This window comes from Ascaphus truei, chromosome 13 (genome assembly GCF_040206685.1).
Source record: "Ascaphus truei isolate aAscTru1 chromosome 13, aAscTru1.hap1, whole genome shotgun sequence".
Lineage (NCBI taxonomy): Eukaryota > Metazoa > Chordata > Amphibia > Anura > Ascaphidae > Ascaphus > Ascaphus truei.
Genome location: NC_134495.1, coordinates 29,947,729 through 29,970,243, shown reverse-complemented (window position 1 = coordinate 29,970,243; position 22,515 = coordinate 29,947,729). Strand labels below are relative to the sequence as shown.

The 22,515-nt window shown below is 40.9% G+C and overlaps 1 protein-coding gene across 3 annotated transcripts in view; it reads left to right on the top strand.

Annotated features, from left to right (window-relative positions):
- Positions 1-22,515, top strand: part of TTC28 (tetratricopeptide repeat domain 28) — a 548,651-nt gene that overhangs the window by 514,677 nt on the left and 11,459 nt on the right. For 2 of the 3 annotated variants that reach the window (XM_075569007.1, XM_075569009.1), the window contains 7 exons: positions 347-526; positions 4,732-5,452; positions 10,314-10,438; positions 11,042-11,273; positions 15,156-15,232; positions 19,176-19,199; positions 21,316-21,445. In XM_075569007.1, the coding sequence (XP_075425122.1) occupies positions 347-526; positions 4,732-5,452; positions 10,314-10,438; positions 11,042-11,273; positions 15,156-15,232; positions 19,176-19,199; positions 21,316-21,445 (1,489 nt within the window). The remainder of the gene's footprint in view (positions 1-346; positions 527-4,731; positions 5,453-10,313; positions 10,439-11,041; positions 11,274-15,155; positions 15,233-19,175; positions 19,200-21,315; positions 21,446-22,515) is intronic. The other variant, XM_075569008.1, reaches the window with a different exon arrangement.

Here is a 22,515-nt window from a genome sequence, read left to right as displayed (position 1 = left end):
TAAAGCGAAAATATACTTAAAGTGAAGCACTACCTTTTTTCCACTTATCGATGCATGAACTGTACTGCAATTGTCATATACGTGCATAACTGATGTAAATAACGCATATGTAACAGGCTCCATAGCCTCCCCGCTTGCGCACAGCTTCGGTACAGGTAGGGAGCCGGTATTGCTGTTCAGGACGTGCTGACAGGCGCATGCGTGAGCTGCCATTTGCCTATTGGGCGATATGTTCTTACTCACATGTGTACTTAAAGTGAGTGTCCTTAAACCGCGGTATGCCTGTAGCTATCTGCTCCAAGATTTTCTTTGTACATATTTAATTTGTATTATTATTGTTTTTAAGGGGCTAATGCATTCCAGTGGTCCCGTGGGGAGACATCGACAGTTGGTGCTGGTTTTAGAGGGAGAACTTTACCTCGTCCCATTTGCTTTGCTAAAAGGGAGTTCTTCGAATGAGTATCTCTACGAACGCTTCAGTCTTATCGCCGTTCCTTCCATCCGGTCTCTGAGCATCAATTCCAAGGTAAGGAAGGTAATGGTAAGGAACACTTTTGAGCACCTTTCATGTCTCAGGCAGGTCCCCCAAACCTGCTTTTTACCCCATTATCACTCAGCGTAGCGATTCCGCTGCAGCCAGGGATTCTGGTTAAAGACATGCAGTTGAGCACTTATGGAGCATCTCTATTTGCGTCTTGTTGACTGTAACGTGTGTCCCTTAAAGCGTATGCTTGTTGCTTTGCGCAGCTTTTAAAGTACAGCCTGGGTTAAATGAGTGCATGGCCGGGATGAGATTATTTCAAATTTTTATATTCACTCACTGAAAACTGCTGAAGTAGGACTTTTTTGAAGCACTAGTCATATTTTGTATCATTAAATGTCATCATTATAAATTGGGAACTATTTCACTGTATTTTTTTTTTTGCTTAACAAGGCATGTAAAATATTAGGGGTCTATTAATCAAGGTGGATACACCATTTCTATCATTTTTGCCTGATAATTTTTTTTTAAATGTAGACGTGTATTTTAGACGTGGAATGTAGACGTGTTTTGTAGACGTGGAATGCAGACCTTTTTTTTAGACGTGGAATGCAGACATTTTTTTTAGACGTGGAATGTAGACGTGTTTTATAGACATGGAATGTAGACAGGTTTTTTAGATATGGAATGTAGACGTGTTTTATAGACGTGGAATGTAGACGTGTTTTTTAGACGTGGAAGGTACACGTGTTTTTTAGATGTGGAATGTAGACGTGTTTTTTAGACGTGGAATGTAGACGTGGAATGCAGACGTGTTTTTTAGACGTGGAATGTAGACAGGTTTTTTAGACGTGGGATGTAGACGTGTTTTTTAGATGTGGAATGTAGCTGTGTTTTTTAGACGTGGAATACAGACGTGTTTTTTAGACATGGAATGTAGACGTGTTTTTTAGACATGGAATGTAGACGTGGAATGCAGACGTGTTTTTTAGACGTGGAATGCAGACGTGTTTTTTAGACGTGGTATGTAGACGTGTTTTTTAGACGTGTTTTGTAGACGTGTTTTGTAGACATGGAATGTAGACAGGTTTTTTAGATATGGAATGTAGACATGTTTTATAGACGTGGAATGCAGATGTGTTTTTTTTTAGACGTGGAATGCAGATGTGTTTTGTAGACATGGAATGTAGACAGGTTTTTTAGACGTGTTTTGTAGACGTGGAATGCAGACATGTTTTTTAGACGTGGAATGTAGACAGGATTTTTAGACGTGGAATGCAGATGTGTTTTTTAGACGTGGAATGTAGCCGTGTTTTTTAGACGTGGAACACAGACGTGTTTTTTAGACATGGAATATAAACGTGTTTTTTAGACGTGGAATATAGACGTGTTTTTTAGACGTGGAATGCAGACATGTTTTTTAGACGTGGTATGTAGACGTGTTTTTTAGACGTGGAATGTAGACGTGTTTACAAGCTTTGCCCAATATTTTACATGCTGAAAATTCATTAGCGAAGTCTTAAACTTTGATCAGGTGATTGGGAATGAATGCTAAGCTGAAACGGCTTTAACAAATGGCAAAACACAGAATATGTGCCTTAGTTTATATGTGTTACTACATATATTTTTATATTCTTATAATAGCGCTAACAATAGAGGTAGCGCTTTGCATGATAAGTGCTGCGTTTGTGATTCCTATCTATGACTTTGGATGCCATAGTGTACTTAGCAGTGTTATTTTATAACACAACTTCCGGCACCAGAAGACACCCATTACAACCCATTTAAGTGAATGGGCCATTTGGTGTCTTCTAGGAAACAGATAGTGTCTAATGGAATAACACTGCCTAGTAACTATGGCCAAGTGTATCATGAGCAGTCCCTTCAATCTATACCCTCCTTTTCTACCTTCCCCATGTTAGACATTGTATCAGGCCTCCTGTGTAAGTCACAGGACTGCAGTTAGGATAAGAGAAGTTGGTAACATTACATATAATAAAACATGATAACTATTCTTGCATACCAACATCACTTGTGAAATATAAACCTTAGTAGCTCTCACAAACAACTGTAACAGGTAAATGCACGTTGATAATATCAGATTCCAGTTGAACCTTTTGCTTAAGCCAGTGGTTTGCAACCTTTATTGAGCAGGGGCACCCCTATGTGATGTTGAAAATCTCGGGGCACCCCTGCTCATCAGACTTCACTCACCCCTTTTCGTTGAAACGCACCACACAGACTCTCCTCACAAGCATAATCCCACCACACATGCCCCGTTCTTTCACGCGCCACATTCAACCCTTTCTCACACTTCATACTAACCCACATTCACCCCCTTCTCATATTTCAGATTCACCCTTCTTCTCAACCCAACCCCCCTTTCTCTATCACACAATCCATATTCACCCCACTTTTCTCCTAGTCCATACACTCATCCCACTCACCTTTCCCGTCACTACACACGTCCAGATCACTCACTCCCCCACCACACACACACACACACACACACACACCACACTCAGCTACTGTCTTCATATACACACACCACTCGCCTTCTCTTACTCAAACCACATACCCTCCCCACAAAAATCCATCACACACCTCCCCTCACCTTCTTCCCATGCCCCACACACAGCCATCACACCACCTTCTCCAAATAAAGCCCTCTTCCCTCTCACATTCCCACACACTTAAAACATGTCAGCTGCTCACCTAACTGCTTAGCAGCCCAGAGTGTCACAGTCCACCAGGGTACCACAGCACCCTGGTTGAGAAACACTGGCTTAGTGTATCAACACCAAACAACAGACTTTTTTTTATGCTCCTGTTTCCTCTTTTGAAATATCCAGGTCCAAATAGAATAAGGGGGAATTGTGAATGAAGACGTGTCAATATCTATCCTATTTGCGATATTAGGGCCTGTACTACATTTTGGGAGATCCTGATTCATCGGTGTTCTATGAATGCGATTACTTTTGTGATATTATCTTGAAGCCAATGGAGAGTTGGTGTAGACTGTTCAGAGGACAGAATACACACACAGAATCCCTAGTGGTGGCGCACTGCAGACCAATGGTTATATTATAATAAGGTCTAGGCACGACAGTGTATAGGAAGTTAAAATACAATTTATTAATGTTAATGTAACAATAGTTAAAATACTGTAAATCCAAATTCGAAGGAATAGGATATAAATGTATGGTTCCTATGAGATTATAACTCTGTTATATGTCTAGTTATTCATACATGGAAAGTAGGCTAAAGCGCTCAAATGCAGGTGCAATGAATAAAAAAAGCCAAACCACTAAACCAGGGTACTAATGAGAATAATATAGTACTTAATGTGCAATAGTATGGGTACTATCCTCCTGAAGACAAGTGGTAGATGGTACAAGCCCACTCACCCTCAGTCTCATCGGCAGGTTCCCCTGAAAATAAGCAATACTCACATCCTGGTGGTAGGTAGGCAAGCTGTGCAGCTACAATTATGCAATAACAGGAAAAGGGAGACCAAAAAGCGCACCAGCAAAAACGGAGCAGGAAGGACCCAAAACGAAAAAAATGATGATTAAAAGGGCACTGTAATGTGACAAGAGACCCATCCAATGCGTTTCGAACATCACAGCGTTCTTGAAAAAGAACGCTGTGACGTTCGAAACGCGTTGGATGGGTCTCTTATCACATTAAAGTGCCATTTAATCATCATTTTTTTTCGTTTTGGGTCCTTCCTGCTCCGTTTTTGCTGGTGTGCTTTTTGGTCTCCCTTTTCTAGTTATCCATACATCCAAAAATTGATCCAGATAATAGGGTCTGGGTAAATGTATACATAGAATGGATGTATAAATCTTTCACTGATGTCAAGTAAACTGTGAGTGAAGGGTGGGAATGTAGGTACCTCCTATACGTTAGTATCAAACATAAATAGCTGCAGCTATACTCTGAGTTGACCGGTGTATTTGTTGTGGACATCAGTGAAGGGGTTATACATCCATTCTCGTGCCTAGACCTTATTATAATATAACTATTGGTCTGCAGTGCGCCACCACTAGGGATTCTATGTGTGTATTCTGTCCTCTTAACAGTCTACACCAACTCTCCATTTGCTCTATTCACTCCCAGGCAGCACGCAGCACCACGCATCTGAGGTTATAGGAGCGAGGTTCTCTCCATTACCTAGATTATCTTGAAGCCAACCTGCTTATCTTGATGTCTATACTTATGGTATATTTATTATATTTGTTTTGTAGTCTCATTTACGGAAGAATGCCCCATCGTATTTAAGCTCTACCTCAATGGCAGCTGTTGTGGGAAATCCTAAACTCCCTCCATCAGTAATGGATAGATGGCTATGGGGACCAATGCCCTCAGCAGAAGAAGAAGTCTATATGGTGTCCGAATTACTTGGATGTCAACCTCTTGTTGGCCACTTAGCAACAAAAGATAAGGTCATGAGCGCACTGACTCAAGCAGAATGTGTCCACTTTGCCACTCACATCTCATGGAAACTTGCAGCTCTAATTTTAACGCCAAACAGCGAGAGTAGTTCAGGAACCAGCAAAAACACTTTTGGAAATACCTACACTATTCCCGAATCTTTGCAAATGCAGGATGATGCCAGCGATGTAGAAAGCATATCAGACTGTCCTCCTCTCCAGGAATTCCTTCTGACCGCAGCAGATGTTTTGGATCTTCGACTCCCTGTTAAGTTAGTGGTCCTTGGATCTTACCAAGAATCCAATAACAAAGTTACAGCCGATGGCGTAATTGGCTTGACACGAGCCTTTTTGGCGGCTGGAGCCCAATGTGTCCTTGTATCTCTGTGGCCAGTTCCAGTTGCAGCTTCAAAAGTATTTGTTCATGCATTCTACTCCTCTCTTTTAAATGGAATGAAAGCAAGCGCATCCCTGTCAGAAGCAATGAAAACAGTGCAGAGCAATAAGCAGTACTCGCATCCATCAAACTGGGCAGGTATGATAATAACGTTGTGTCTATATTGTACATCATTTTTATTAGATACAGCTGTTAACCACATCATTTGTGACTTTACTTCACTACTTGACATTACATTTACAGTATGTCTTAAATTTGGATCACTTTTTTTTATTGTTGTGTTGTCATGAAAAACTAAGAGCTGAATATCCTTGAAAGTGTGCGATATTGATTATCATCTCAAAAAGTATCTCTCCGGAGTCATATGTATATATGCAATGGGAAGCTTCAAATAGATTTTGGTTTCATAACAAAATAGTTGGGCTAAAATCATAGAAAACCTCCAAAGAACGTCTTCTTTTAGACAAGAAATCGGTTACCATACTGTAACTATACTCCAAAGTCCCCTCACAAACTTTGGCACGTGTTCAATATTCTGTGAATAGGACACCCAAGAAAGGAAGAGCAGAGGCTCCACGGGTTTTATAAATGCAATAATTTATTGAAGCCAAATAAAGTGCCCAACGTTTCGGCAGTCACAGCAGCCTTTGTCAAGGAGTGGCACCTTCTTGTGTACCCTGTACTTGGATTGCCGCGGGTCGTCTCTCAGAGAGTTGGAGAGCACCGGTATTGGTATCTCACATTTATTTTGATTTTTGGTGGGCAAACTTTTCCCACATTACAATATTCTGTGAAGACATCTTCACTGTCCTGTAGAAGAAAACAATATAAAAAAAACACTGGATGGTGCTCAAACACTTCCCAAGCCAATAAAATAATAAAGTGTAATCAGTGAAGTAAAAATAAAATGTGAATATAATATATATAATTAACACCAAATACTATATATAAAGTGAATAAAGTGCATAGTAAAGAGGCAAAAAAATCTCACTCAACCCTTAAAAGACTGTTCCCAAATCTTTCCAAACGAATATCCTCCAAACACCAGGGGAGCGATGATAGAGTGCCATGTAATAAAGAAAATCACATAGTGCAATATTGCAAAAATATATATATATAAAAAGTGCAAATAAGGGGCTATACATTTCCTACTCACAATGGAGCAGGATAAATAAGCAGTGATCCAACCAGTGTCACAGTGGTTTCTGGATGTTGTGATGTATAGTCTTGGATCTCAAAGACAAGAAAAAAGAGCCACCGTGCAGATCAACTTTAAAACAATATATTAGAACATTCACTCACAAATGGAGGCTTACACTTTCTCAGTGATCGGAGGGCATGCTATAGCACGCTATGATGGTATGAGGTAAGTCACTATCTCACTGCTGCAGTGCCTCACACTCTTCTGATCCCCTCTGTGCCCGTCGGCACCGTCTGGCGTCACTTCCGGTTTGCACTGATTCGCCCGTCAGCCTCCGGTGGGTTCTCTCTCCTCTCTGAATCCCGCGATGAGCCCCACTCTACACGTTTCGCTGTGCTACTGTAGATGCTGGAAGCTGTCAGCTGAGGCACAGCAGTGGTGAGATCGCGACTTACCTCATACCATCATAGCGTGCTATACAGTAGCACGCCCTCCTATCACTGGGAAAGTGTAAGCCTCCATTTGTGAGTGTATGTTCTAATATATTGTTTTAAAGTTGATCTGCACAATGGCTCTTTTTTCTTCTCTTTGGGATCCAAGACTATACGTCACAACATCCAGAAACCACTGTGACACTGGTTGGATCACTGCTTATTTCTCCTGCTCCATTGTGAGTAGGAAATTTATGGCCTCGTATTTGCACTTTCTGTAGAAGAAAACATCTGAGTTCAAATAGTGTTGATCTTTTCTCCGGGATAGGGATTATCTCTTTGCAGCCTAGTGAATAAAGCCCTTAATGTGGTCTTGCCACTTTCAGATGCAATGAGTAGATGGAGCTATGGTTGGCATTGGGCAAGGTAAGGAATTCTAACTAAGGAGAAGGGCGTTGGTCATGGAGGACTAACTAGTGAGATAAATGATAGATAAAAATAGCAGCAGAAGGGTTTGACGTGGTAATGAAGCCATCAATAACATAGGTGGGTAAATGAAATGTCAGTGACTGGAGGAGAGTTACAGACGCCTCAGAGATAAAATAAGATGTACGGTATATTCAGAATTAGCAAAGCATTATTATAAGATTCCTAACTCCAATTTCTAGTGAATCCCGTTGGTTTGATTACATATAGATCTTCTTAAATGCCTGAAAAGGGTATTTTATTGAAATTCCTACAGTATAATGGGGGAAATTCTAACATTTCTGACAATCTTTGACATTCATATCAAACGTAAATTAAACCACATTTCTGATCACATGTTCATTAGGGAGAGGGAGCGGCTCAATGTGTAAAGACACTAACTGGCACTGAGATCACATGTTCATTAAGGAGAGGGAGCGGCTCAATGAGTAAAGACACTAACTGGCACTGAGTTTGAAGCAGGGGAACCAGGTTCAATTCCCGGTGTTGGCTCCTTGCGACCTTGGGCAAGTCACTTTATCTCCCTGTGCCTCAGGCACCAAAAAACATAGATTGTAAGCTCCATGGGGCAGGGACCTGTGCCTGCAAAATGCCTCTGTAAAGCGCTTCATAAAACTAGCAGCGCTATACAAGAACATGCTATTATTATTATTATTATTATTAACAAGTATTAGAATTTCATTAGAGCATTTACTATGGGGTCAGCAGGTACAAAATACTACAGTGTATAGAATTTAGACATTGCTGTCAATGTAATATTTTGCCCATCCGAGAGACCTTTATATATGTCCTAAAGTATATGTAGCCAAGCAAGTGTAAAAATAGGGAGTCTTTGTACACAGTGTTACAAAAACAGTGGCTGTGTATAGTGCCCCAGAGGCATTCAGCATATTAAAATCTGGGTTGTTATTCCTTGCAGCTGTTAAATTCTCCTTTATTGCCCATCGACCACATTATCTGTTATGCAAGTGTTTCTTTAAACCAAAATGGAATGGAACTGAGAAGACTGCAATCAATATTGTAATGTAAACTATATATTAAGTTGTCGATTTAATTAAATATTACGCACGAGGTAGAAACCATCACACTTTTTTTGCTACAGCCTTCCTTGTAAATAATTTTACGTTTTTGGAGACAGTGTAATTAATTCCAATTTACAATGGCAATAAAAAGTATATCCTGCAAGTGAAATGTCACGGGTACTGTTGGCATGCATTATGTATGAAGGTAGGCCACTAGAATTACTGGACTTACTAAAGAGATTTAAAAGGGTTTAGTGAATTTGAGATAATTTATTGTTTAATTCTAACCGTCTTTAATTATTCAGGACCTGGACAGTGAATTTGTCTCCGGTGCCCAATAATCGTCCTTACAAGCGTGCAGTTTTTTGCAAACACAGTATTTTTTTCTGAGCGTCAAAAATATGTGAACCTGCTGAAAAGGCTATGGGGGATATTCTCGTAGCTGCGAGATGTGCATGTCAGCGTGGAAAGAGCCATTTTCGCTCTGATATGTACAGTAGGATCCTGTGTTCTGTAACAATTCCCAAAAATACCTATTACACAAAAAAGTCAAAATAAATAAATAAATAGGGTGGTTTGGCTTAAACATGTGTGTTTCACTAAATTGAAACGTGAATACGCTCACAAGCATGTTGGGGTGTCTTGCATTAAGGGATATTTAGTGGTGTATTGGATTCTCCCAGGGAAAAGATAGGATAGTGTAATACAGCTTGTAATTTCCAAAATATGTTTAAAACTTATACATGGCACTCATAATCTAAAATATAAATATGAGCATATTTGTTAGATTGGATGGATTTGTATTGACTCTCCCCGCCCGGCACTGGTACGTGTGTCTCTAATGCTTCCATGTTACAACTTTGGGAATCTCGCCTCAGTCCTCCGTGAAGTGACGACAGCAACACCCTACGTGTTTTGCTGTGGCCTCCTCAGAGGTGATGGAGGCTTCTATTAATGTATCCCTTTTATACCCTTAATTATTAACCTTTCATAGGATTCATACACTTTGGTGCTTCCAGATAATGGTCACCATATGAAACAAGGTAGTGATTGTGATATCACTAAATATTGTGCAATTGCCCAAATAATATTTTTAAAAAATTCTGATAACTTGTGTATGAAAGTGTATATGACAAATGTGATATTAAAAAGAAATGTCTAAATATATAAAGAGATATAAAGATATACAATTATCATTAAATGGAAACCCGCTAGAAGCACCAAAGATAATACATAACAAAATTCTATATAGCTATAACCCTCCTTACCCAGATGTAAAGGAGGTCACCAGATTACTTATGTACAATGGCAGTGTACAGTCGTTCAGGCGATGCAGGGTGTTGGGTAGTGCAAGCTGGACGTGAATGATAGGATAGGAAAATAATGGGCGCCAGGAACTTTTATTTAAAAAAGGTGCTTTATTGACAGCTGACAAAATCACTTGACACTGACACACACTGTACATTGACAAAAACTTGTGGCAGACAATAATACTGTGGACTTCACCCCCGGGAGGTCCCACTCCTATTCAGGGGAGGTGTATGACTTAAGTGCCCATTGGAAAGGATGGAGTGGAAACAGCTTTTAAAAATAAATTTGGGGAGAGAATGCTTCTTTAATGCTAATGATTTGAATTGCAGAGTTATTTCTGCATACAATTAACTTACTGAATAAACTGTTATTTAAATGAATATTATGTCAGTTTCTGATGTGGTTAACTGATTTAGCAATATTTAGTGAATCTGTGCCATTGTGTGAAGGGGAAATCTTTAGTTGAAACAAGTGTATTGATGGCAGTGACATGTTTAAGGATCTACTGTATATCTGGGTGATTGATGCATTTTGTTTTTTCCAAAATCTGAACACAATGTGTTTGCATCTTTCACAATTGTAATTGTCAACTTATTAACCTCATATAGGATTCATGCTCATTGGAAGTGATGTGAAACTAAACAGCCCCTCATCGCTGATCGGACAAGCCTTGTCAGAAATTCTCCAGAACCCTGAACGAGCAAGAGATGCATTACGGGTTTTATTACATCTGGTAAGAGTGTCATTGCTTCTCCTAAAACACGACTGCTTGTTTTATGGATAAAACTAAACTCCAAAGTCCTTACCAGATAATAATACTTTGTTTTTTAGACAATAGAAAAATGATGTTGTTGCATTAAAGGATATTTTTATTACAGGTCATGATAGAAATGTTCTCGCTCCTTTGCACGTAAATAACAGCTTTTTCAAATTCACTCGTTTTATTTTAATATGATCGTCCAAGTATTTTTCATAGGTAAAATCACTTGTTTTTTTTGTGCAGACCTTTTTATTACCAATTACTGGAATGTTACCAGTTTGGGTGAGTTTTCATTTCAAGGACGACTAAGACTTTATATTTACATACTTGAAAACAAGAAGTAACGCTCAATTCAATTATTCCTGGTCAAATATTTTATAAGTAAATAAATATTATGTTGCATGACCGTTACAGATATTTGTATTCATGTTTTCTCATCACCTACCCAGGAGCAGGTGGCATGCAGGTATTTACAGTACTTGTTTCTGGTTGTTTAAACCTGTTTACTCCAAGTGCGTTTGTATTATACGATCAATGTACCAAGTCCTTACTTTTTGGATGTTTTTCTGTCTACAGGTTGAAAAGTCTTTGCAGCGGATTCAGAATGGACAGCGGAATTCTATGTACACATCCCAACAGAGTGTGGAAAATAAAGTGGGAGGAACTCAAGGCTGGCAGGCATTGCTGACAGCCGTAGGATTTCGCCTTGACCCACCAGCAAGTGGTCTTCCCGCAGCAGTCTTTTTCCCTACCTCTGATCCTGGCGAACGTCTACAACAGTGCAGTACCACCATACAGTCTCTCTTAGGTAACTTTGCATAGATGGGGAAGTCCAGAGCTATCTGAGCAAGAACAACAACAAGATGTATGACTCACATAGTTACTTAGTAGATGAGGTTGAAAAAAGGCATATGTCCATCAAGTTCAACCTACTGTATGAAACTTGATGGATGGATGATTTGATAGGATGACACTTGATGTGGCCTTACTATTGCCTTCTGGGGGTGATTTGAAAATAGGGAAACGGGGAGCTAGACATTCAAAGGGGCTTGGTGCAGCTTGTCAGAAGGGCAACAAGCGCAGCAGACAGTAAGAGGACAGGTAGGGAGAGGTATTTACCCAACACTGAGAACCAATTTAAATTTGCACTACATCTTTAGTCATGGATCAAAAATGTTTGCATTGCACACTGGTTGTTCATTTTGCTCAGAATTTAGAGTTTATATACATGACCAACATTGCTAGCAGTCATATGACCATATTTAAACCCACACCACACCAGAAAGGGGCCTGCTAAAATAGCACCAGTAGTTAATAATCATAATAACTATATTTCATATGGCACCTCTCTCCCAATGGGACTCAAAGCACTTCATAATTACAGTATAGTGCATGGTAAGCAGCATTGTGCATAGGATAGTTACAGGCACAACGCCTGCCCAGAGGAGCTTACAATCTATGTATTTGGTGCCTAAGACACAGGGAGATAAAGTGACTTGCCCAAGGTCACAAGGTTGACACCTGGATTTGAACAAGGTCCCTCTGATTCAAACTCTGTGTAATTGTTTACAGAGTCATTGTCTCTACTCACCGAGCCATTCCTTCCCCCTGTTAAATGTTGGCCGATATCTTAAGTCATAATGAAAAATCTAGTTTTGCCTTAAATGCTGGGTGTAACACCTAGTGCTTTTGCATGCACCTAGCTTAGAGTTCTTTCTCCAAAAGTGCAATATTTTTTTTTAATGCCTCAATACACAAATTGCACTATGAACTGCAAAAAGAAGGTGAATGTGAGGTGTTATTGATCCAGGAAGAAATCTATTTGCAATTGTCTAGATCCTGGAAGGAATTCATTTATGTTGCCCCTTGTGAAATATAATTGACTAGTGTTTCTCCAGGGGGTTTTGTGCTTGCGATGCTCATATCAATGTAGGCATTGTAGAAGGAGGAGGAGTGAGCACTGCTAATGGTAAAGTAGGCTGGAGGCAAAAATAGGTACAACATGAATTTATTAGGGCATAGTAGCCAAAAAGGATAAAAACACTGAGTCTTCTATGTACACAAGAGTATCTATTTTCTTCCTTTTAATATAAGAAATATAATAATAATTCTTATGTAGACCTGCAATATACTGTAGTTAGCACTATACATACAGGGCCATATTCTTAAAGCTGAACAATGCTATACAAGACACCTCCTAGCACCAAAAGACACCGTATAGCTCATTAACTTGAATGGACGGTAAGGTGTCCATCAAAACCAGAAGGTGTCTAATGGCATAACTTAGTAAATACAGCCCCCTCTGTGCCTAAAACTAGTTATATAAATAATTGTGTTTTAATATATGCTTCAAAAGACACATAGAGGCCCATATTTATTCCATATGATACTTTCGAGCTCCTTATCCCACTATGCATGGAACTATCATTAGGAAGCTCTATGAAAGATTTCAGTTGTATAATGTATTCAGCAAATATTGGTTGGCGTCACTTAAACATTAGGGAATATATATATATATCAACATCTGTGTCAAGTTGTGAGTAGCAGCATGTATGAACCTTGCTAATTAATCTTACTTCTTGCATTTGGATAAGATCTTTGAGGAGCAGGAGCTATCTCCACCTAAGCCTGGTGGATTTATTTGACGCCGAGAGAGAGGACAAATGCACAACTTTTGAGATATCTCCTTATAATGTGTTAACTCTCTCTTCCCCCAACTCGTCCTATAACCATTCCCCGAAATACTCATGGCGCAAGTAGAGCAAATTGAGGCACAAAGTGTAGCAGAGCATCTTGACGCAGAGTCACACTGGGAAAACGATGCAATTTGCACCAGTTTAGAAGTAGTGCTTCAGTTAGCATCACCATACTGTACATATCCCCTCGGGCTGGTTTTTATTTTGCACAAATTTGATATGTTTAAATCATCCCCTTTCAGAAACCTTGTATTTCATTTTCAACACACCGTAACTGCAAGGTATTTCCGGTATTACAGGGAGCACCAGGGTTTGGCAGAGGGAAACCCCGTGGTTTAGGAAATATGAACCTTCTACATTTAGCCACTTTTTACACATAAGAATTGGTGTCTGCTATTACCCCGAATAACACAAACTGAGGCGGTGTGTTAGTGTGTGGCTGTGTTTATTTGTTGAAACACCTGGAAATGGAAGGTTTATGTCTTCTAAATAAAGAGGCTCTTCCTGGTAAAACTCAAGAACACAAAGGGGCTTCTTCTATATTTGCCAAAGCAACCAATCGGGCTGTTTGCGACCAGCCTTCCTCATTGAAGTCAATGGGGAATTTCGACCGAAAGTGGCCCTATCGGTCGCTTTGCCTATTATACTGTAGTGTAAGGCGGCATCCACGCTGCCGCTGAGTGCGCTTGGCACGTTTACTTCAGTGAATGTGACTCTGCACGGCCATGCTCACGCAGCACGCGTGCTCTTGCACAGGCACGTACGCCCTCCCAAGCACAGTGCTTGGGGTGACAAAGAAAATTTACTTTGAAGCACGTTCATGGCAGCAAATCCACACAGAACACAGCCACTCACACACACATTATACACATTACGCACATGCGCTCATGCTTGGAGAGTTGGTGACGTCAACGCTTTCAAGCATGAGCGCGCTCAGCGGCAGCATGGTCGCAGCCTAAGCCCTTAAAAATGCTACATTTTGGGCAGGGGGAAGCAGCTTTAAAACATTTTTGCTGTTAAGCCCATATAGGTGTAATGGGACTGATTTAATTATTGACTACTGTGTGTTTGCTTGTTTTTTTTTTTTTTTTTTTTTTAAACCTACACTAATGCTTTTTGCTCATTAGGGCCCATGTTCAATAAGGGGTGCTAGGCTGTAGTACTCCCTCCTATTCTCTTGAATGGGATTATAAAACGTGCATAAGCATAGCAGTCTTTAGTGAACATGTACCCCCGAGTGTTATTATCATGGTGTTAGACAAGCAGTCATATTAAGTATAAATAACTGAAGCTTAACTCTACTGCATGCAAAGCGGGTGATATATCAAGGCAAATTTGGAGCAAAATTGTCACAAAGTGTGTGATTTTCAATTGTCATCTCTCTACTTCAATATATGTATGTATGTACTTATGTCTTTATTTATATAGCGCCATTAATATACATAGCGCTTCACAGTAGTAATACACGTGACAATCATATAAATAACAAATAACTACAAATAACACATCATGGGAATAAGTTCATCAGACATAAAAGTAACATTGTGGAAGAGGAGTCCCTGCACTGAAGAACTTACAATCTAATTGGATAAATATATATGAACGCCTTTGCTCCAAGTTTTGCACCGTGTATGTCAGCTTGTGGTTTGTGCAGTGTACGCAGGAGGCATATGGAGGAGTAACACGACAAACTCTGTGTGTGCGCGCGTCACTTTTTTTTTTAGCGTGCATTTGCGTCAAAAATTTAAATCTGAGGTGGCGTAAACTTTTCTCGCTGACAATTTGCAGCAAAATTAGGAGACTCTTTGTTACATTGGGAGCAAGTTCAAGCAGAAAGCAGAGCAATGCATTGAACCAAACCTCTATTCGCCCTTTCTGGGAACCTTTCGCTGCAAAGTTGATATGTCACCCGCAAAATATTCACAGTTGTGTAGATACTAGTTTGATTGTTCGGTGATTGGAGTTGAGATGTGTTTGTTCTTTGACTATTCTAGGTTTGCCTCATTCAGCACTTCAGGCACTTTGCAAACTTATCACTGCTTCCGAAACTGGAGAACAACTGATTAATCGGGTGAGTAGGGTTTGGCCTTTCGTATCATTTTAGATGCGCTTTCTCAACAGACATGCTGCAACTGCAAAGATGTCACTGTGTTATTCACTGGATTCATTGCAGTTTGGAATTTGGTAACCTAGATGGGTCTTCATTATTAAACCACTGTATCTCAACCGTGAAGCCAATTAGTGCATGGCAAACTGCTGGCATGGGTTAGTGAATGGAGTGTTACACTTGTCAGCAATATCATAGTTTTTCGATAGAATCCTTACTTTTAAGTAGATGTACTGTATGAAATAGTGTTGGATCATCCAACATGCAGCATTTAAAGTCTGTGGTATGGGTTAACCTGTCCACTTTTAAAGTGGAAGCAGATTGTGTTCACAAATGTTAACAATGTATGTATGTCTGTTTATATTGCGCCATAAATTTACATAGCGCTTCACAGCAGTAATACACGTGACAATCATGTAAATAACAATTAATATAAATAACAGATCATGGGAGGAAGGGCATTCCAGAGGTGTGGGGCAGTCAGTGAGCAAGATTTAAGGCGGGATAGGGCTTTAGATACAAAGGGGGCAGAGAGAAGACATCCTTGAGCAGAACACAAGAGTCGGGATGGTGTATAGCGAGAAATTAGGGCTGAGATGTAAGGAGGAGCAGAAGTGTAAAGCTTTAAATGCCCAAACAAACCATTTGAAACATGCTTCTCTTTCTTGCTTTGTTTGCATGCTAACATTGTTGTGTTCTAAACATCTGTACCTTATGTATATTATGAAGTTCTGAGACACGCAGTGTGCCTTGCAACTCTTTCTAAGTAGGAAGTATAACAGAACACTGTTCTACATACAGTACGGAATACTCTCTCAGTTTGCACCTATTTGTGTTGAGTTTTATTGAGTTGTAGATGACATCTGTACATCCAACCCATCAATCCAGTGCCACACATTTCTTGACCCTCAAGCATGGAGGCTGCATCAAAATAATATTAATATCAAATCTTTCCTTAATAATTTGTACATAAATAACAGTTTCCCATGGATACCCAGCATTACAATATTGCGTTGCTTTTCATATGCAGAGCATGCACTTTCCTTCAAGCTCTTAGGCTCCCAGAGTCAGCGCACCCGCACTGCTGACAGGCGGTGCGCTGAGATACACAGACCGCGATATGCGGTCTGTAGGGAGCGGGAGCCGGAGCGGGAGGTGGGCGGGTGGTGGGCGGTTTGACAGGGAGGGGGGGCGTGGCTTGAGCGGAGGGACCCGCTACTCTCCCCCCCCCCTCCCTCCACGGACTCGGGCTGGAGCTGGAGCTTCGGTAAGTATTAAACACACACACACGCAGGCACTCATACATACATACACACACACACAGGCAGGCACTCACGCACTCATACACACACACGCGCGCACACACAGGCAGGCACTCACGCACTCATACACACACACACACACACACACACAGACAGAGGCAGGCACTCACGCACTCGGGCACACACATACACACACAGACAGGCACGCACACACACAGACACACACACAGAGAAAGGCACTCACCTGCTTTCACTCCACACTCCTCCCCGCTCCCCGAAGCCTCTCCTCCTCCCGCAGCCTCCCCTCCCCATTGGCTCACAGCCACACACGTCACGCGTCAAAGCTAGAAAACACCATTCTCTGGTGTCTCCAGCGGCTGACGTGCGACAGCGTGTAGTCAGCTGTGCCGCCAGTGGGGACCGGGACCGGCTCGCGAGGATTCCCCTGCTGGTGGGGAACTCGCGACATTGCCGCCCGCGCCAACGAGCGCAGCGGGACCGAGGCCTAAGTCCCTTTAAACGTAGAATTTAGCAGCATTCTGCATTGCTTGATTTTTACACATTATTTATTTTTTTCTAAATTATTATTTAATGCCAGTTGTCTCTCAGTCCAGCGCTGCAAGGTCTCACATGGGGGGATACCCTTCTTCAGGATGAATCCCCCCAACTGCGGGAGTGCTGGGATTAATATAAATAGCTGCTTAACAGTAAGGGCGATTGGCCATGACTCATAGACCGACCAGTAGGAAGTTGCCTAGTGGCCATAAGGGATAGTGTTGAAGGCAGATGTGCTGTTGTCAAATACTGTGTATAATATTAAGATAACTTGCTTTCTTAATTAATGGGGCTAGAAATGTTCTGTTTTAGTAAACGTCTTCACTGCAGGCTGTGGAAGCAGATGGTAAAAATAAATGTATTCCATTGGTCCATTGGCTTTCCATATACCATTCTAAAGCTGTTCTCTTAGCATTTCTAAAATGGGAGCACTTCTTAGTTGTAACATGTTTTCTCTGACCGGGTTGTATTGCTATGCAGTATGTTGCAGGCTTTTGGCAGCAAAGTGGTTAACCCAGGGTTGATTGAGAAACTGATTGAGTCACCTCTGCTGAAGCAGGGATAGCCTTAAAACCTTACCTGTTGTGGGGGTCTTGAGAACTGGAGCTGAGATGCCCCTGTATTAACCACAGACAGGCCTTCTAAACTGGAGATTTTGGGCTATGAGTTTCCTGCTCTTACTTATGGTCACGGGTGTCTTGGTTCTAAACATTTCGAGTGCCTCGGTTTTCTTGGAACTTACTTGGTTTTGGTTTTGTCTTTGTAAGAGAATATAGGGGGGAAAATGTAGCCAAACATTTTGTAACTTTAATGTGTTGCCCAAAATGTCTGCATTTTTCCATTTTGCCAATTCTGAAAACAAACTGAGTACAAATGTGAGGCTGAGCCTTTTGTGGGCACAGATTCGCTCAGATTCAAAAGTTTGTTCCAAAGTTCGACTCCAACTCCAAGATTTTAGACCCGTGAACCTTCCCTTCCTTAGTTCTGGACAGCGAGTAATCAATGCGAAGGCCCAGATTAGCTTGAAATGGCGTTAACACTAAGGGGGTAATTCTATACAGTCCAAAGCGACTGTTCAGGCCGTTTTCAGCTGAAAATTCCCATTGACTTCAATATACTGTAGATGTTATTCTATATTGAATAAGGCCCTAATCCTAATTTTAGCCAGGAGACTTTAATACATACCCCCACCAATGATTATCAACGGAACAGTCTCAGTTTGCAATGTATTGAGCTTCATTTAACAAAGGTAATGGCAAATCTTTGACACGTTTGGCTTCTTCAGGAGTGAGGTCTTGCTTCTCAGCAGGACCAGTGAAAAGCAGCTGCACGTCGGTCAGTTGTTTCTTCCTTAGCTTCCCCTCTAGAGAAGGGCGAGTTTGTTCTTGGAATTTGAATCTGACCCGGTTTGGCCAGTTCCTTTCAGATGCGGAATTCCGCGGATCAGTCTCACAAAGCCAAACCCATCCATGGTCGGATTTGTAAGAATCCGACCTCTGATTCAATCTGCATACCTGAAATATAGTTTTTGGTGGTGGTTGGTGGGGGTGGAGGAGGATGTCATGTTACTTAATCTCCATGCATCAATCACCTCTTTCCCCTGGGTAATATGTATATGTGTGTGTGTGTGTGTGTGTGTGTGTGTGTGTGTGTGTGTGTGTGTGTGTGTGTGTGTGTGTGTGTGTGTGTGTGTGTGTGTGTGTGTGTGTGTGTGTGTGTGTGTGTGTGTGTGTGTGTATATAAAAAAATTTATATATATATATTCAACAAGAGGATTCCAGAGAAAATTTGTGATATGTGACTTTTTAATAAACCCATAACTCTGCATTTCCTAACTTTTGATTACACTTCAGCTAGACCCACACATGATTATTATTTTATCACGTTATGCAGAATTTCTCTAGATCCTTTGCTGTTGCTGCATGATGCTACTATTATTTACTTTTTAAATGCATTTCTTGTATAACGCTAACTTGATCTTGCTAAATGAGTTAATATATTGCGAAATAACCTACGCTTGAGTTTTAAGGCTCTTTTTCTCTTTTTCTCCCTCTAAACTTTTTTTTCTGCTTGTAATCTGCTGGCTGAAGGCTGTTAAAAATATGGTTGGAATGGTGAGTACACGAAGAATTAGAACCACATTCACTTTGTAGAATCTACTGTATCAACCGCTTGTATCGTTCCTTGTTTCGCCGAAAAAGAAACAATGGACAATTATAAGTATACAACAAAAGACAGGGGAGCCCAATGCTACATCCAATTGTCAAAACATATATGGTAATGAGTATAAAGTGAAATACTTCAATAATAATATTTTCTTGGTTATTTAGTTAAAACCTTTGGCCAAAGCGTCATAAGCTCGCATACCAACGTCAAGGCATAACCAAATATGCAGGTCCTAACACTACACTGTGAACCTTCCCTTTTACCTCTGTATGAGGGGAAATAACCAAAGTACTTCCTGTCCATACAGCAATATGAGAGAACCTCCCAAATTAAAAAGGTGGGGAGGGGTGGCAATTATAAGTAGTTTTATCCATACCTTTCTGCAACCTCCATTTTAGATGCCATTTATTGAATCCACGTTTCTGTAATACTGTGACTAATATGTACTATACTGGAAGTCCTTTTAGCCCTGGCTGTTTCTTTTTATCATCCCGTCCATGGAAAAAATAACCTATTTAGAAGCATCAGGTATCACTCCGTACTATCTCCTAAACTGATTTGATTGCATCACACAAGACCGACGTTTTGGCCCCGGTATGGCCTTCATCATGCCTGCTGACAGTGCACCCGGATGGAGGTCCTTACAGGTCTGAAACATCGGTCTTCTATGATGCAATAAAAGAAGTTTAGAAGATATTAAGGAGTGATGCCTGATCCTTCTGTTATACTAGCTGACAGGGGTGCTCAACTCCAGTCTTCAGTCCCCCCCCCTCCCCCCAACAGGTCAGGTTTTCAGGATATCCCTGCTTCAGTACAGGTGGCTCAATCAGAGGCTCTGTCGAAGACTGAGCCTCTGATTGAGCCACCTCTGCTGAAGCTGGGATATCCTTAAAATTTGATCTGTTTGGGGGGAGTGGGGGTGGGGGTGTAGCGTGTGGACAGGATGTGAGCACCTCTGCTATACTGCATGATAACCTTGGCATATGCAAGAAGTTCCATGCATTGGGAGCACTTCTAATTGACTATAACTATAAGCTATTTTGTCCTGCTGATACTTTCTGAGAGTGCCACCTGCTGCGTACAGTTCTGAGAACATTCCGGATAATAACCATAACACTGGCCATCTTGATCACTATGTTTTTCTTGGATGGATAAGTGACCACAGTTTGGTCAATACTTATTTACCCTTAGCAGAATGGTTGCTAACGGTGGTGGTTGTGCAAAGCCCTTCAATATTATGGGTCCCACAGTAACTTTTGTATGAAGATGTAAAAACATATGTTGTAGCATTGATAGCATAATTGTGCATTGTGTGTAAAGTACATATACACGACGCCAATTATGGCCATTGTAAAAAATAATGACAATAGCTCATTACATTTGTTAATATATGTTACCGTTTCATATAGTTTCATATTTGAGGGGTTGTCCCCTGGAGCAGAACCCCGTTATTTTCAGCCCTGGGGACCCCCCTGGTTCCTAACATGCAGTTGTAGTTGCTGGTGTTCTGGTTGTAAATTTAAAGATGGGCTACGGTATTATCCAAATGGTTGCAACTTCCTATAGGCCCACGCAGTCTGGCAGCCATTACGATTTCCCAGAGGGGAGCTGAAACACCGGCAACTAAAACTGTAATTATCTCTGGGACAGGCCCCCCTCCCCCCGAGTTACAAGTAGTGCGTTTCATCTCCCGAGGACCAATTGGTTTAATTCTTAATTGTTTAAGACTACAAATAAAGTAGGTGGGATTAGTGTTTTACTAGCATGTTCAGTTACGTTTAAAAAGTGATGTATCTAAATACTGCAATGAAGTTTACCCATATGTGATGATAAGGGTGGAATACAAGCTAGTTAATTAGATCAGCAGTACATTTCCCATCTTTTAATGTCACATATTGTCAGATAATAAAACCGTACAACCCGTCGCTCGTTTTGATCACAAATGCAGCAGACGGCTTTATTTAAAAGTAAGACACTTTAGCTTGCGTTGCACTCCGTGGATGTAAAGAGCAAGTGAGTTGTGTATGAACGAAGCTGAATAAACCATGTTCTTTCTCTTCTCAGCTGCATCAGGTATTGGTCCAACTTCAGACAGGAGACAAAGAGCACGACTTCTCGTCCGCGCCCATCCAGGTGTCTATCAGCGTTCAGCTTTGGCGGTTACCCGGATGTCATGAATTCCTGGCAGCATTAGGTACAAAAAACATTATTATTTCAGCGTCTTCTTTTTCTGCTACTCAACACGGTGCTGTCATTTTGTCCCTCTTATCTCAATTCTATATCCTAGAGTTATTATGTCATCGTTCTGCACAATTTGCAGATACCTAAGTTGACGAGTTGTATATTTACAGGAGTTTATGAACTGACTCACACCAACAATGTCACTTAAAGAGTTTTAAATCAATGATTTATTTATGCTGCTAAATTACTCCTAGTGGTCCTGGGCTTTGGAAACCCAGGGAAATTGTATCACAAAAGTAGATCTCAGAGCCAGTGCAGAAGGGGTTAATGTACAATTGATGATTATTTAACTCTTTCACAGTAGTGTACATTAGATTTTTATTTATTTTTTATTTTCATTTAGGTTATTTTATCACTTTAAACAAGTAATCCAATCAGCCTTTTTTTTTTTTTTCTTCCCCCCCATAGGTTTAAAGCAGGTCGTCTCCGGAGCTGAATCCCATTAATTTCAGTTCCGGGGACCCCCTGCTTCCCGAGATACTTACCTCTGAAGGGGGTGCCGGTATCTCAAAGTTTAAAGCTCGCGTCACATGGGCCAATAGGAAGCCGCAGCGGATGACGTCACGGCTTCCTATTGGCCCACAGGTTGCGGAAGCTTTGAAAATCCGCCATTACATGAACTCAGCCAGCGAGCCAGAGCGAATACCGGCACCCCCTATGGGGTGAATGACTGCAGCCAGGGATTCTGGGAAAGGGTATGCAAATGAGCGCACACACCTTTTGGAAGAGCAAGCACTGTATGCTAAGAGATAATGGTGAAAGGCAAGGTTGCAGACCTGTCTGATACGTGAATGTGCTCACAGAAAGTATTTTTATTTCACTGTACACTGTACAGGGAGGGTTTTTGTCACTTTTTGTACTCACCATAAGTTATATATAATGTGCGGTTGAGGCTTTACCTTTCAACTTATTAAGCATTGATTTAAACAAGAGTATCTGGAGATGTTAAAATGTTATATCCTGTACATTCTGCTGGAAAGTCTACTATGCTGAAAGTTACAGTATTAGTTTGCATTTATAACA